We start from the raw sequence: 17,007 nt of genomic DNA, 5'->3' as shown, positions 1-17,007 counted from the left end.
CTGTTTGCGGACGACACCGCGATATACGCTCATTCTTTTAGCGCCATCGCAGCAACCCGACTAATTCAATACCACCTAAACATTCTCATGAATTACTATGAAACCTGGAAAATTCGTGTAAACGAAAAGAAAACAGAAATGATTATCTTTAGTCGAAAAATAAATGATACGAAACTAGTGGTTCCTCTCAAGATAAACAAGCAACCAGTAACTCAAAAGCACACAGTAAAGTACCTAGGAATGGAGCTAGATTCTAGGCTCAACTTCAAAAAACATATTGAGAAAATTATGGGAAAAGCATATGGCGCAAAGAAATCTCTCTATCCCTTGCTACGCAAAAACAGTAAATTAAATTTCCAAAATAAAAAACTTATATACACAACACTAATTCGACCTCTAATGACATACGCCGCACCAGCGTGGTGTCACTTGAAACCACGACCTATGAGCCCTCTACAAAAATTTCAAAACAAAATTCTCAGACTCATTTTAAATAAAAACATTTTCACCAGAATCTCTGAACTGCATGACTCATCAGAAATCGAAATGGTAAGGGACCATATTAACAATATATCGACGAAATTTTACGAAAAAACCAGTTATGTAAGCGATCCTGTAAATGAAATAACCTCAACACGATTCAATAACAAGAATCAAAATGACAAGCATGTGCTCCCTTACGAGCACCTTGCCATATTCAATAAGGTATTTATACCTTATGAACAAAATTGACCCCCGATATTCAATAAGGCTTTACACCTTATAACCCAAGTTGAACCCATTAAAAGTTCTTCACATTCCATGAGAAGGCAATCTTGAAAGAAAGATTAACAATATAAAGCAGGTTTTTTTGTTTTATTTTCCTGCCAACATCAATAATAATTATTTTAAAATTAAGACTAATTGATAAATTAAATTCAATATATTTATTTTTGCAAGACTGTATGTCAAAATATTATAAAAATAGGTTAACATTCATTTGTAGGAACTATTAATTATACATTATAATAAAAAAAAACTGTACTGTAAATTATCATTCTGTAAATATGTTAATAAAGATTCTTTGTATTGTATTGTATTGTATTGTGATCAACAAGGCGGTTCCCCCGGAGTGAGGCCCTTTCATTGCACTGCGATTGGGCTGACCTCTGCGATTATCCCTAAGAGCACGTTCACATGACAAGCGGTCTACGCGCGGTTGAATGAGCGGTTGATAATTGGATACCGTTCACATGGAACGCGGTTGCCAAGCGGTGACCGCGCGTTGCCGTAACGGCCCGTATTCAGTTTGAATTCTACATTTTGGTTTGAATCTGGATTCAGTATCAGATTTAGGTGAAAATTAAACTTTTTTGAGTTTTGATAGGTAATTATAGATCAAATAGTTTCTATTATTCATCAATTAAAACTGATCCTACTTAAATCATCTTCGTTTTGCCGATGACATCGTCATAATAAGTAGCAACATGCAGGAATTGAGCGAGATGTTGAAACAACTTAGTGATGCTCTGAAAAAAGTAGGTTTGAAAATTAATGTTTCGAAGACCAAACTTATCAACAACACTTGAAAATGTAGAAGAATATATAATATTCAAGACACTCAATAAGAATCGGCAAAGAAAATCAAACAGCAGAGATAAAAAGAAGAATCAGGCTAACTTGGATGACTTTTGGAAAGATGAAATATATATTCAGGAATAACGACATCCCATAAACCTTAAAAGGAAACTTTTCGATGCCTGCATATTACCGGTAGCGACATATGGCCTGGAAACTATGGCAATAACTAAGAAGACCGCAAACCAGGTGAGGGTGATGCAGAGAGCGATGGAAAGAACTATGCTCAATGTCAGTCTCAGAGACAGAAAAAGGAATGAAGAAATCCGACAAAGAACTAGAGTCGTAGATATTATAGCGCGTGTTGCAGAATTGAAGTGGCAGTGGGTAGGACACGTGGCTCGACAGAAAAAAAAAAGTAAATTAAATTCAACACAAATAGCAGCTAGAATATAGTTGTTTAAAGTTTTTCAATAGACTGCCTAATGAAATTAAAGAAATAAATAATTATAAACCATTTAAGAATATAATTTTTAATTTATTGTTGAATAATTATAATTAGAACCATATACTTAGTATAGTAGATTTCTGCTGTTAAGTGGTAGGTGAATGTTATTTTGATACTATTTCTCTTCATTTGTATTTGTTCTACGTGTATCTCATGATTTCTAAATAAAGAGCTATTATCATTTTTATGTGGTCACATAATAATTTTTTTTTCTTCATTAGCATCTCCTTCACAGGATATGATGACGAGTTCTTCCCAAGCCCGTCTCCTTGAGTTTTTATCTGAATATACACTACTTGTCATGTCGCATATTACAGGAAAATTCTCAATTTCATCTATGAATAATTTAGGAGCGTCCGGTTCCATTTTGAAATATTTCTGACCGAACGGATCGAAGGAAAATACGTAAATACGTCTCTGGCATCTATCAGCTCGTGCCCGCGCGGTCATCTGAACGGTTACATTAGAAACCTATGATCTCAAACCGCGCGCCAACGCGCGGTTACTACGGGCAAGCTCTAGAACCGCGCTCTACGCGCGGTACATAAAACCGCGCGGAGGCATGTGTACGCTTCGAAGAAAATTCATGTACTTGTAAACGCGCGGTTTCAAACCGCGCGGAAACCGCTCGTCATGTGAACGGGCTCTTATGCGGATAACTCGGGCGCGTAATTTTTGGTAGTCGGGACTGCGTACGCGCTGTCCCGGTTGATAGAATCAATACAATTTCATATATCAATTTCTATTTGTATACAATAGACCATATTATGGTCGCGCTGCAATGATATCATCCTTAATCCCGGCCCAACCACGACATGAGAATGGTGGAGACACCACCCTATACGGATGATCTGGTGCTGGTAACCGACACGCCCGAAGATCTACAGGTCATCCTTGCTCGTCCCTCACCTTGGACTGCAGGCGTCGATATACCTGCCGCGACCTCACTTCGATCCAGGGTAAACAGTTCCCAACTCTGGTGGAAGGTCAGGCCTACGAACATCTAGACATCCCGACGGGCTACCACGTCGACCAGTCCCTCAATGACACCATCGATAGGATGACCAGAGATCTACAAAAGCTCTGTAGCAGAAAATGGATGCCCTCGCCAATTTCATCTTGCCAAGAGTTTCCTTCGTCCTGAGGGGTTGTCATGTCCAGAAGAGCCGACTTGGAGTGCTTGACAAACAGGTGAAAAGAGCCCTGAAATCCTGGATGAACCTCCCACAGAGAGCCAGCCCCGAGTTACTATATATGCCGATGAAGAGGGGGGCGCTGGAGTTCTGCTGTCGACGGACCAGGTTGAGGTCGCATCAATTGTTCTGGCCTACAAGATGCTGACCTGTTCAGAGTCCCTTGTTCGTGACAACACCATCAGTCAGCTCCGGGAAGTTGTCCATCACCGATTAGGTCGTGGTCCATTCTTTGACAACCTGCCCCGTTACCTGTTGGGTGACCTAGTGGGAGAGTTTGGTAGAGATAGTGATGAAATCTCATCAATATGGTCCAGGACAAGAAATTCGACAAGAATACTCTCAAAGAGGCTGGAGTTAGGATGGACTACCACCAGTACATTCCTTTCCATCCAGATTAGTAGGAGCAATGCGCCAGATGGCCAGACGATGAAACCATCTTGTCGTCAGAACCTTGGATGGAGGCTCAAGGACGCCATAAGAAATATGTACGCGTCATCCCCATCTCGAAAACCAGAGATTCTGTGACTGGCGATTCATCCACAGGGGCAAACTGGACTGCTGGATATGTGCCAATGAAGAGGGGGGGCGCTGGAGTCCTGCCGATGACGGACCTGGTTGAGATCGCATCAATTGTCCAGGCCTACAAGATGATCCATCTTTCGACGACTCATCAATATGGTCCAGGGCAAGAAATGCGACGAGAAGACTCTCAAAGAGGCGGGAGATAGGATGGACTACCACCAATTCATTTCTATCCATCCAGATTGGTAGGAGCGATGCACCAGGTGGCCAGACGATAACTCCATCTTGTCGTCAGAACCTTGAATGGAGGCTCAAGGACGCCATAAGAAGTACACGCCATCCCTGTCTCGAAAACCAGACCAGGGAAAAACATAAATGCTTTTCGAAGAGTGCCGCCAGCAACCTCTTCATGTGGAGCGGGTTCGCCACAAGATTCTGTGACTGGCGATTCATCCACAGGGCCAGACTGGACTGCTGGATATGTGCCAATGAAGAGGGGGGCGCTGGAGTCCTGCCGATGACGGACCTGGTTGAGATCGCATCAATTGTCCAGGCCTACAAGATGATCCATCTTTCGACGACTCATCAATATGGTCCAGGGCAAGAAATGCGACGAGAAGACTCTCAAAGAGGCTGGAGATAGGATGGACTACCACCAATTCATTCCTATCCATCCAGATTGGTAGGAGCGATGCACGAGATGGTCAGACGATAACTCCATCTTGTCGTCAGAACCTTGAATGGAGGCTCAAGGACGCCATAAGAAGTACACGCCATCCTTGTCTCGAAAACCAGACCAGGGAAAAACATAAATGCTTTTCGAAGAGTGCCGCCAGCAACCACTTCATGAGGAGCGGATTCACCACGAGGTTTTGTGATTGGCGATTCATACACAGGGCCAGATTGGACTCCGTCCCGTTCAATGCCACTCGAAGATTTGGGAGTGGTGATAAGCGATGTCGGAGGTGTCAAGAACAGCAAGAAACTCTGCCACACGTCATTAATCACTGTAAAATGCATTCGGCAGAGTGGCAAAGGGACACAACGCCGTTGAAGACAGATTGATCAAAGCCATTCCGTTCCGGACAGGATGGGAACCGTCCCAGTCAACAGACAGGCCTCCTGGTGAACTCCAACTTACGGCCCAACATCGTCATCACAAACGAGACGAAGTCCAGAGTCGCCATGTTGTTTCCCTTTGAGAACGAGCCTCAAGCCCTCATCAGAGCGAGGGAATTAAAAGTGGAGAAATACGCCGGCCTTGCTGAGGACTTGAAAACGCAGGGATATGATAGTTGGGGCTTTAGGCACATGGGACCAGGAAAATGAGGCCGTCCTGAGAAAATGTGGTACGCCGCTTAGATACGCCACCCTGATGCGTCGCTTGATGTGCAGTGACGTCATCAAATGGTCTCGGGACATCTATACATTGAACACATCACGGGGATGAGGCAATATTCCTGACTTTTTACATAAATTATTAAATTTTTATTCCTATTCGTGTATATTTGAAATTTAAATTGTGAAATGATATGTTGATAAGATATGTTGTATTATCATGTTTTATCTGTTACATATTCTTTCTTTCACTATTTCATATGCAAAAATGCCAGAGGCGATGTGTGATATTCAATTGTCTGTGATATGTTTTTATGCGATTTTGTCTAGTCTCATGTAAATTCTACCTTTTTATATGATATGAGTTTTTGATCTTTGACTGTTTACTGACGTAATTTATTTTGAATTATACACTGTTTATACTAGAACTAGGTTAGTAATCCTTGTTGCAGAAACAAATTTAAATACCTGTGAGAAACTGTAGATCTTTGTATGATTATTTATTAATAAAAGCATCAATCTGTTCTTATCAGCTTCATATCTGATACGCCCTGCATGCGGGGCCAGTATATAGTTGGGAGACCACTACACTGATTTGTAGTTTCGTGGACATATTTGTGTCACCCGGAATGAAAGATGTTATTACATTGTTTTATTAAAAATTAAAAATAATTGAACAACTTTTTTTACGGTCGTACAGACCAAAGGGAATTATTTTTCTTATGCTTGTATTTTATTTCTGCAATATTCATTATCAAATACAAATAGAGGTTGACAGAGGTTGTTATAGCGTCCCAATATTATATAATAATAAAAAAATTCACCGAGTATGTTTACAGGGTGTCCCAAATTCGATAAGAGCATCTCGAGGACTATAATACGCTTTTAAGTAATCATCAATGATAAGATATCAGAAATCAGATGGTAAACTTCTGCTTTCTTCTGGAGGTATGGTATCTGAAAAATGACTATTTCAAATATTTCGCTATATCTTGGATTTTGTTCGGGATGTTTGAGAACTTGATTGTTGGTGTTTTTTAAATAGGACACCCTATATTTTCAACACAGTTTTTCAGCAGTAGATTTGTCGAAAAGCATTCCGTTACCCGTTTTCCAAAAATGTCATCCATTTCAAAGATCTTGAGTTTTCGACTTCATTCTTGATATGAATATTTTTCATTTATTTCGAGATTTAATTAATTTTGTGTCTATTGTAAATTTATGATTCAGTCCTAGATAGGATGTCCCATTTAAAAAACACAAAGTCTCTTCCACATCTCTAAAACATGATCTCTATGATACGTTATGATGATGAATATTTTTTTTTAAGGAATATTAAACGTATTCCACTATTACATAAGAGATTTTTCAAAATCTCTCATCAAGTCTATTTATTGGTTTCACATATATTATATGTATAGATAGATAATTTAGTAGGAAAACTGTAATTTCGAGTAAATGATTCCCAATCCAGATGTCGCTACATTTGAATGATTCTCGCGAAATTTGGTCATAATCCACTGTCAAAATAATACAGCCCCAGTATAGGGAATTTTATTTTAAAATTAAATTGCTGTAGAAAGTTGCAATATGCCGATAAGGTCACAATACAGGATCGTCCTCTTCACAATAATCGGTAATTAAAATTAAAAAAATTCTTGCATCGGCCGGGAATCGAACCCGGGCCGCCCGCGTGGCAGGCGAGCATTCTACCACTGAACCACCGATGCTTGATATCAAAGATAAACCTAGAAAACTACAAGAATTCAATTACAATCGAAATTTATAACTTCCGAAAAGTAATAAAAATAAGATATGGAGATAGATATCGAACACTGCTGAATATATTATCAATTGAACAAACAACACTACCATCAATCTCAGGAAATTCATAACCCAAATATTTGTTTTATCTTGTGTGTCACCACTGTCAAAATCTGATATTTTTCTCAAAACATATTTATGATGTCTACAATTATGATTCGATCATTATTGAAACTACATATGTCGCTCACCATCTTATATTTGATATTCTGTATATATCTGTGTGCTGAGTGTTTTTCTATCATTAGTTTTTTAATCCGACGATAAACACAACATGATAATATACATTTTGCTAGTATTTTATTGATGTTGGTCATGAGCCTCGTATAAAGTTATAAGGATATCTTTGTACAAAATCATAAGGGTATTTCTAGATGTGCATTTTCCCTTGACGTATGGGGTCAACATGATCAACAAAGCATATTTACCTGACGTTGGAGTTACCGTGATCAAAAAGACGACATAACTGTGATAGTGGCACTGTGAAGGTTTACAAATTGTGTTAAGACACTTGGTTCAACCAAAGTTAGTAATTCTGACACTGTGAGTACTGTGGATAAGTTGTACAACAGATAGCGATAATTTCTCTAAAATGGGGACTCCCGAAAATCCATCGGATGTTACAAAAAAAAAGAAGAAAGAAGATGAGTGGACACAAAAAATCCTAATTATTCGCATCCAGGAACTTCAATGTAGACGGTAAATATGCAAATGAACACTGACTCACTGATCATCAAACTGAAAAACCGCTTTGAAGCACTACCAGAAAAACAGCAAGCAGAGCAAACAACAACTGCAACAAACAAACAGAAGATAACTCCGTAAGTGGTTCACCGTACTTTCGAATCACATACTGGAACGGTAAGGTTAATAAAAAGGGTTCTGGAAGACTCCAAATTCCACATCAAATATGGAAGAACAACATCCAACGTGTTTGTTGAAACCCAAGAAGATTTCAATGAACTGAAAACATACTTTGACCTGGAAGGTCTTGACTTCCATAGTTACACGAAAAAAAAACGAGAAAACCCATGCCTTCGTCATACGAGGACTCAATGCAGATATAGACATTGAGGATCTTAAATTAGAATTAATCGAAGAATACGATATAAATGTAAAAAATATATCTATACAGAATGAAAGGAACGAAAAATCCTTCATATCTAACGATAACTGACAAGGTTACTCTAAAAAGCCTGAAGAAGAAAGTCAGAATCCTGAATTATACCATAATTTCCTGGGAATAATTTCCTGGGAAAGGCATTATTCCACAAGGAAAATGATTCAATGTCGAAGATGCCAAAGATGGGGACACGGCACGTCAAACTGCTACGCGGCAAAAAAATGTCTTAAATGTGCTGGCGATCATCTGTCGATGGAATGCACTAAGGCAAAGACGGAACCACCGAAATGTGCCAACTGCGAAGGAGCCCATCCGGCAAACAGTACTGCATGCGAGGAATACATTAGAATCTTAGAAAGAAAAAAAAACAGGCAGAACCAAGAAGTGAGAAGATCCTTGGAGCTATTTAAAAAATGTACTGCGGTCTCGATTCCAGAAGAAAATCCTTAGGAGGAGAGGAAAAAGTGCCAAGAATTCGAAAGTACCCAAAGAAAGCAAGACAGTTCTGTGAAAAATTAAATCAAATAATGGAATCTTGCAAAAATAGCGGTGAAAAATTTAACGCCTTTTATAATAATTACATAGTTTCAATATCAATGTGAATTCTGCTTATAATAGTAATTAATAAATAGAACAATACTGAAAATATGAGCTTGGATTATAATCCGTAACTCAATAGTGACTTATTATAAAAAAAATTTCAATATTTCTTATTGATACTAAAGTAATTCAGCGCCATCTATGGTAATGCTATCAAACTCAAAAAGGAAGCATAGATATCTATTATCAATATTGCTTTGTTGAAGATTTGACCATAAAGATGGCGCCACTGGTTTCTATATATCTCTAAAATATCTATCGAAATGACGTATAACCCTATTTTTGGCTGCACAATTCATACTTACCTGGCGTAGGGGTTACCGTGATCAACAAGGCGGTTCCCCCGGAGTGAGGCCCTTTCATTGCACTGCGATCGGGCTGACCTCTGCGATTATACCTAATGCGTATAACTCGGGCGCGTAATTTTTGGTAGTCGGGACTGCGTACGCGCTGTCCCGGATCATATAATTAATACTAAATCTCGACTTTAATATACATATTATCAGTTTAACGAGCAATCAGAAAGTATATAAGATTAATATTACTCGTTTACTCTTGAATAAGATATCTTAATAAAACACTGGTGTGATCACTTTCTCAATCTTGAAAATCTTTAAGATCAAATTGACAACGTTTGAAGTGACCAGTCTTCTTGGATTTTAATGGTCTTTTTTCACGTGATTTCCGCATCGTTTCTTATAGCGGCGCTCACGTCGTCTATCTGTCAATGTCGTTTTGAACTACTTTTGACAGAACAAATGAAAATTTTGAAATGATGCCGTTAATTGGTTAATTCTTTGTATAGCGCCACCATAAGGAAGAAAAGGGGAAAGGGATCCATGCTGAGCTGAGTCGTCACAAATATCTTAAACAAAAACTAATCAGTAAACACACCAGTATTGTAGACTTCTTACGACCAGCCTTCTTGAATTTTAATGGTATTGGTCCTTTTTCATTTAATTTCCGCATCGTTTCTTATGGCGCTCAAATCGTTTTCCTGTCAATGTCGTGTTTTGAGGTTAAATCAACAATAAACTACTTTTGACAGAACAAATGAAAATAATATAGAATGCCGTTGATTGGTCAATCTTCGTATAGCGCCACCTTAAGGAAGAAAAGAGAAAAGGGACCCATGCCGAGCCGAGTCGCCAGAATTATCTTGAACGAAATGAAGTCAATGAGCACACCATTATTTTAGACATTTCACGCGCAATATTTGGCACTATCACTCTAGTTTTTAGGCAACAATAACATGTTTCTGTAATGTTGCGTCTGATCCCAATTGTAGTACAGTTAATTTGCTTATTCAGCAGTTTCTCAAATTTTTGGTATAAGATCTTCACCAATAAGTAATAAAGAAATAAAGTTATTTAATAAGTCATATGTTTCGAAGTTCTGAGATGCGCAGAACCTTGTTTAAAACTAATAGACATAAAAGACGTCCAAATTCTCCTGTTTAGTGTAACCGGTGATTTGGCCACATTAAACTTCATTTAAAAGATGGTGCAAAATTTTTAATCAATGCTTAGGCAAACGGTACAACCGACCACTAATATTTCAATTAATTTTTTTCAACAACAGTTTCTATTCTCCTATTGAACGCCATCTATCAGATGATAATGGGAAGTATTTATTGATTTTGGCCATTAGGTCGTTGAGACCCTCACATTTGTCTCTAAAGATGGCGCCACCGTCTTTATATATCTCTGAAATATCTTTCGAGATTACGTATAACCCTATTTTTGGCTGCACAATTCATACTTACCTGGCGTAGGGGTTTACCGTGATCAACAAGGCGGTTCCCCCGGAGTGAGGCCCTTTCATTGCACTGCGATCGGGCTGACCTCTGCGATTATACCTAATGCGTATAACTCGGGCGCGTAATTTTTGGTAGTCGGGACTGCGTACGCGCTGTCCCGGATCTTATAATTAATATCAATTTACCTCGACAATATAGTTTGATATTTGAAATGCAAAGATAGTTCCATTTATCTTTGAAGCCGAACACTTAGAATTGAAAATCAATACGTTTTGTAAGTAAATATATACATATATTATATAGTTTGCAATTTTGCTTATTCGTTACTCCAGTAACGTAGGCCATGAATCTAATCGAGAATCATTTATATTTACAAGTTTTCGCATAATATTTTTAAATAATTATTGTATAAGTATTCAATTTTTCATCATGGAATTAAGATACAATTTCAACTGTTAGATGCTATACATCGGTTAGTGGTTCGGTTTTAGCTCTGTTTGTTCATCATAAACTCATACAATATTTATTTTGACTCTTTTGGTTAAAATTCCTAATTCATGAGTTAGCAAAGATAGCATGGATATCTTATTTGAAAAAAAAAGTATTCTTCCACAAATCAACACGTATCCGAAAAGAAGAAATTGGGAGCATTCATTGCAACGATGGATAGAATTTCCATAAAATTCATTCCATAGATGTAAAAGCGTATTTTCATGGGAAACTGAATCATTGAAGAAAATTTCTATGTTCATTCATAAATGCTTCCGTCATAGTCCCGAGTGTTATTTCATATGTTTCCAATTCTCCCACTCTGATGTAAAGCACTGCTGGTGTAGTGGTATCATGCAAGATTCCCATTCTTGCGACCCGGGTTCGATTCCCGGGCAGTGCATGAATTTTTTTCATACGTTAATTTTTTTTTTTTTATGGACCTTGGAATCCACCCAAATAAACGTTTAGTTACTTGTTTTATCAACGGGAACCTAATCTTCTCTTATTACATCTTCCATTGAAAATTTAAAACATGCAGGAATCAATTGAAAGGAAAGATTCGTCGTTTCCCAGCAAATGATGATTGAAATTGTAGAAAAATAAAACAAAATAAATTCCGGTACCGGGAATCGAACCCGAGCCTCCTGGGTGAGAGCCAGGTATCCTAGCCACTAGACCATACCGGATTGTAGTTATGGATGTACATTTGCAATAATTGAAGAATGAATTATTCTACCACTTTGAAACGTTTTAGCAATATCATTCTTACCCATAGATTGTTTTTTGAACCATAATAAATTACAATTATTGCACCTATTACATCTGAATAGAATCATTCATACTCGAATGAAGTTTTGCCTTAAATTCTCCTTTGTGCTATAGATGGCGCTTAAGCTGTTGAAATGACAACTTGTCGGATTTCACGAAAAAAAACTTTGAACTTGAGAATTACATAACTTTCGAGATTAATTGAGTGTATTTATGTTGGGAAACCTTCTAAAATCGAATGAACTTTCAAAAAATGGTCGATCATCTGCAAACTTGAATACTTGTACTTGCCCACCTAATAACCTAGTTGTGAAGTGTCAACCAAGAATCTTGAATGATATCTATTTCTTATCAGAGAAAATTTGGATAGTTTTCTTCACGTCATGGATTGCTTATGGGTCGGTTCCGATGTCGATTTAACAACTCTGCATCAATACAGAATGTCTGAGAGGTTAGAGTACAGGTTGTCGTGTCTGAACAAATCCCGAGATTCCAAACAATGTCAGGTGAATTTCAAAGAGGTGAAATCTAATTCGAACGATGCTGTAACTCAGGTTAACAGACGGAGGAGATCTGGAACCTGGCCGTGAGTACCAATAAGATTCGTTGTTTAGGTCTATTGCTGTCTTTATCTGTCTTTACGTTAACATGCAATAAAAATGAATAATATTTATTTTTATATTGACATAATGATTTCTGTATCCGCTGTTGAACACCCACTAATAACCTAAGTCTCTCACTATCCGGTATGGTCTAGTGGCTAGGATACCTGGCTTTCACCCAGGAGGCTCGGGTTCGATTCCCGGTACCGGAATAATTTTTTTTTGTTGATATTTTATGGACGAGTTTTCCTGTAATTATTCTTCCTCGTATCGTGTGTACATTGTTATTAGGTTCCTCAAACTGGTTATCTGACCGAATATTTTGGTGAATCGTTCCTTGTTTCGAACGTAAATAGGTACAGGCGACTTCAGAGTTCCATTTGTTGACGGCCTCTGAATTTCAGGCGGGAATACGTTTTTAATCGTTTGTTTGTTAGTTCTGTGAATTGTGTTGTGTGAATTTAAATTTGATCTTCTTGCGTTGAATATGGAATCTTTGAAAAATGGTCATAAGTTTGGTCGTTGTCAAAGTTTGATAGATTCGGAACAAATAAAGTGAGTATAAGTGAGAAGAACGAGTGCAACTTGGTTGATTGTTGAATGTTAACTCTTCTGTTTGGTATATTCGAACCTATACAAACAAGTAGATATAAAAATATATGAAAATCATAAATTTAAAAACTAATCGGTGTTTCTCACGATTTTGAGAAATATGTGTATTTTCTCTGCTCTAGTCCTGAACTACAGAGTTTTGTTTTTTCTAGAAAACGATCTGCATTTAATGAGAATCGTCGAATTAATCGAACACTGTGTTGGAGAAATTGTTTATTTCGTATTTTTGTAGGTTAGGTTGATTTTGATGAAGTTTGCTGATGTTTGCAATTTTTAACCACTAATCCGATTAGAATTCAGTTTTATTCTCGACAGAAAGTCGTTTCTCTCTAATTTAGGAAATAATATTTATTGAAGATGTCAATTAAAATTGAAGAATGTTAGGTTAATACCATATCTGACAGTTGACAATGACAACTGAATTTTCTATATGCTTCTACTATAGCAGGTCTACCAATATATTGAATTAATACCTGTTTATTCCTTGAATATAAATGATAATGAATACATCTTTGAAAAAGTAAGAGTCACATTCTATTGAGATATTATTGATAATATTATTTCCTCTATATTATGGGATTAATATCGGAAAAACATTTCTATTAATATGAAAAAAAGCAGTTCAGATCACAGATGACTTGATTTTATATTCGTCCTTATATTTCATTGATAAAGAATGCCTTCAAGTTTTGGTCACTCTACCCGTTAGTGTAGCCAACGCTGAATTCTGTTAACACATGAAATTCGCCTGAAATTTTATGAAGAATCCCAAAATTGTACATATGCGTACAACTTTGCTTCCGCCGTTTTTTTCGAAATTCGAGGCTTTATTGTGAAAAACTGGTAATACATTTCTCCAATTCTGTGGTTATTCCGTTCATTCTTCCACATCTTGTAGAACAAAATCGTGCGAGAATATATCAGAAACGCACAGTTTTCATGGTTATATTTTATTATTCTATGTTGGTACTCCGAACTTTCCGCCACGGCTTTATCTGTCAATTCATCAATTTACCTCAAAGAAATCAGTTCTGCCAACCAACATTTTTCAATGCAAAAATCACTAAATTATATTTATGGAAATATTCCATTAATTTCAATGAAAATGCAATGAATTAGAGAAAATAATGTATAATACTCGTACAGAAGGCTCATTCTACCACTCGTTCATTCCAAAACTCGCCACTTCGTGGCTCGTTTTTGAATTTTGAATTCGTGGAAGAATACCAATGCCTTCTGCACTTGTATTATAAATAACTATTATGATCAAAGTATTGTCCATCACTGGCCACTACTTTCTCCCATCTTTCGGGCAGCATACAAATCCCGCGTTGAAAAAACTGGTCATCTTTTGAAGCGATTTACGAGTCGATCAAATTTTTCACTTCTTCATAAGACCGGAAGTACTGGTCAGCCAGGCCGTGTGTCATTGATCGAAACAAGTGATAGTCCGAGGGAGCACGGTCTGGAGAATTCGGCGGGTGGGTGTGTTCGATAACGATCACTTGTGATTGTTTCAGACGGTTTTAACAACTCATAATACACTACGCCAAGCTGGCCCCACCAAATACTGAGCATGACCTTGGAACCGTGAATATTCGGTTTGGTCGTCGACGTGGAAGCATGGCCGGAATATCCCCATGATTTTCTGCGCTTGGGATTATCCTAATGAACCCTTTTTTTGTATCCAGTCAGAATCCCATGCAGAAATGCTTTTTGTCTTTGCCTTGCAAGCAGCTGTTCACAAGAAAACAAACGCCGTTCAACATATCTTTGCTCCAACTCGTACGGCTCCCGATTTCCTTGTTTCTGAATCATTCCCCTGGCTTTCAGGCGTTTGGAAATGGCTTTTTACGTCACTCCCAATGATCCTGCCAATTCTTGTTGCGTTTGGCACGAGTCTTGATCAAGTAATGCCTCCAATTCTGCATCTTCGTAAACCTTTTCTCTTCCACCGCCATGCTGGTTTTAGACGTCAAAATCACCGTTCTTGAAGCGTTGAAACCACTCTCGGTACGTTCATGTACTAATAGCGGCCTCACCATAGGTATTTGAGAGCATTTTATGCGCCTCAGCCGCAGATTTTTATATTCAAACAGAAAATTACAATCTCCCGCAAATGACAAGGATTTGGCTCGTAAGCTGACATGTTTAATCGCGAATAACTTTATGATGTAGACATATATCGACTAATATTTCGATGGCGTTATGTTAACAAATACCTCAGCTTATTTTATGACACCTACCATCTATTTATTTCGACTACCACTTACCGCTACAGCTATTTATTGCAAAACAGCGGAAGCAAAGTTCTACACCTAATATTATATAAATAGTACAATACAATATAATTGACAGATATATAAGTATAGGAATAAGAAAGTTTATATTGCTGATTGTTTCATTACAAAAATTCATAAAATTTAATTTAATTAATTATTTATTTTTTAAATTTTTTTGATGAAAAAATTTTGAACCAAGTATACCAATCGACATATACCTGAGTTTTTTTCAATTATCCCTCCATTCTATTATTCCTCCATTCTATTATTCAATTATCCCTCCAGTCTATTAGATATTTGAGTGTATATATATTGTGTACATGAAGAGTAGAACGAATAATTTCAATGTAGATGCCTCAAACAAGGTGCCTACGCACCTTCGAGGTAAAGAATAGTTTATTGATTTACCTTTGTATCCATATTTAGGTTGAATTGTACTCAAATATGTTTGGTATAGGAAACTGTACTCTGAAAAATGTTTTAATTTTGCTCAATAAACTTGTAATAATAATAATAATAATAATTCATTTGTTATCGATCTATTCCATTTGACTGATACACAATGCTTGTAACATTTGATAATAGTAGGATAATGAATGGTTGTATTTTTATACCTTTCATGTCTTCCATATTCTTTATACTTGCATTTCTATGTGTCCACAAAACTCTGTTCATTGCATTGATCTTGACTCTGGATTTTACAGTAGGTCAAAAAATTCATTTGATCGCGTCAATCACCTATATTAAATTTGTTGATATTTGTTGAACTTATCGCATTTTTACAACATAATGCGGTTTTTTTTCCTGATGGAGGGAAAACCTTCTGAAAATTCCTTGTGGCAGTTATTGACTCATCACAGTTGGGAAAACGGAAACCGACAGGCGAAGAATCGCCTTACACTTACCCGAAAGTCTTATAGATAAAATAAGGCGGATATGCGTCACAGTATGAGCGCAAAAAACTTAGGTGCTCGCTCTTGCAAACTTAGGTGTATTTCTTAATATCAAGTTATTGATCTATTTTGACCAGAATTTCTCCTTGTTGCAGAAGAACCAGATCCTTGAATGCACCATCGCCAATCCAGCAGTTTGGACCATGTGGACGTATAATGAAGAATTCTGCCATGGTTATGTAAGCATTTCTATTTGAATTATTTTTTAATTATTACTTTTCGCTCTGCAGAGTACAAGGTGATTCGCTTATATTGGTAACCCCGATTTGCTCGGACACGGACTAATATTGTTGTTTCTGCAAAAGTGAACTTTAAAAGTTATCGAAAAAAATATAGACGCCAGCGTCGAGGCGGTGACAATTTTTTTTCAGGAGCATACCTTTTTATTTAGACATTCCAAAGATGATTTCATTAGAATTTTCCTCTGCGAAATACAATAATTAATATTCAAATGTTTGGAAGCTTGTCTTATTGACCCCTTATTAATTTTTTTTTCCTAAAAATGCTTCTTTGTTGTTGTACAAATTTTTCTCTCATCTTGCTGGAATGTACAGCTCAGTATACCTTATTGCGTCAAGTCGGCGTGCTACTACAGCGCTCTCGTTGGCTGCTTCATAAATTAAAAACATATTCATCTTTTCGTCGTGCGTAAACATCATTTTCAAAGCTTTTCGATATTATAATCCAAAAAGTTCTACAGAGCTGACAAAACTAAGCTGTCACAGCGGAGTAATAGTTTTTTAAAAAGTCTCCTTGAATTTAGAAAACAATATTTTTTTTAATAATACAGAAGACATTGATATTTTCTTACGAGTCCAAAATTTATAAACGAGTCACAAAGTTCTGAATTTTTGAATGAACTAGTGTTAGA

At 37.2% G+C, this 17,007-nt stretch overlaps 1 protein-coding gene and 6 non-coding genes across 10 annotated transcripts in view; 5 read left to right on the top strand and 2 right to left on the bottom strand.

The window, feature by feature from the left end:
* LOC123681628 (NAD kinase-like) overlaps nucleotides 1-17,007 on the top strand; it is a 160,694-nt gene that overhangs the window by 115,322 nt on the left and 28,365 nt on the right. Inside the window, exons 1-2 of one of the 4 annotated variants that reach the window (XM_045619845.1) lie at nucleotides 11,824-12,273; nucleotides 16,232-16,315. In XM_045619845.1, coding sequence (XP_045475801.1) covers nucleotides 12,071-12,273; nucleotides 16,232-16,315 — 287 coding nt within the window. In that variant the 5' untranslated portion in view covers nucleotides 11,824-12,070. Of the gene's footprint in view, nucleotides 1-11,823; nucleotides 12,274-12,422; nucleotides 12,845-16,231; nucleotides 16,316-17,007 lie in introns of those variants that run through there. The other 3 variants (XM_045619844.1, XM_045619849.1, XM_045619846.1) reach the window with 3 other exon arrangements.
* On the bottom strand, nucleotides 6,781-6,851 carry Trnag-gcc. Its single transcript has one exon. It is a non-coding gene; the product is annotated as a tRNA-Gly (tRNA).
* Nucleotides 8,966-9,127, top strand: LOC123683547. Its single transcript, XR_006748020.1, has one exon. It is a non-coding gene; the product is annotated as a U1 spliceosomal RNA (small nuclear RNA).
* Nucleotides 10,426-10,588, top strand: LOC123683555. The gene has a single exon (XR_006748028.1). It is a non-coding gene; the product is annotated as a U1 spliceosomal RNA (small nuclear RNA).
* Nucleotides 11,249-11,319, top strand: Trnag-ccc. Its single transcript has one exon. It is a non-coding gene; the product is annotated as a tRNA-Gly (tRNA).
* Nucleotides 11,534-11,605, bottom strand: Trnae-cuc. Its single transcript has one exon. It is a non-coding gene; the product is annotated as a tRNA-Glu (tRNA).
* Trnae-uuc lies at nucleotides 12,430-12,501 on the top strand. Its single transcript has one exon. It is a non-coding gene; the product is annotated as a tRNA-Glu (tRNA).

Source organism: Harmonia axyridis, chromosome 6 (genome assembly GCF_914767665.1).
Source record: "Harmonia axyridis chromosome 6, icHarAxyr1.1, whole genome shotgun sequence".
NCBI classification, from domain to species: Eukaryota; Metazoa; Arthropoda; class Insecta; order Coleoptera; family Coccinellidae; genus Harmonia; species Harmonia axyridis.
The sequence above is the reverse complement of the archived record's forward strand: the minus strand, read 5'-3'. Positions and strand labels throughout refer to the sequence as shown.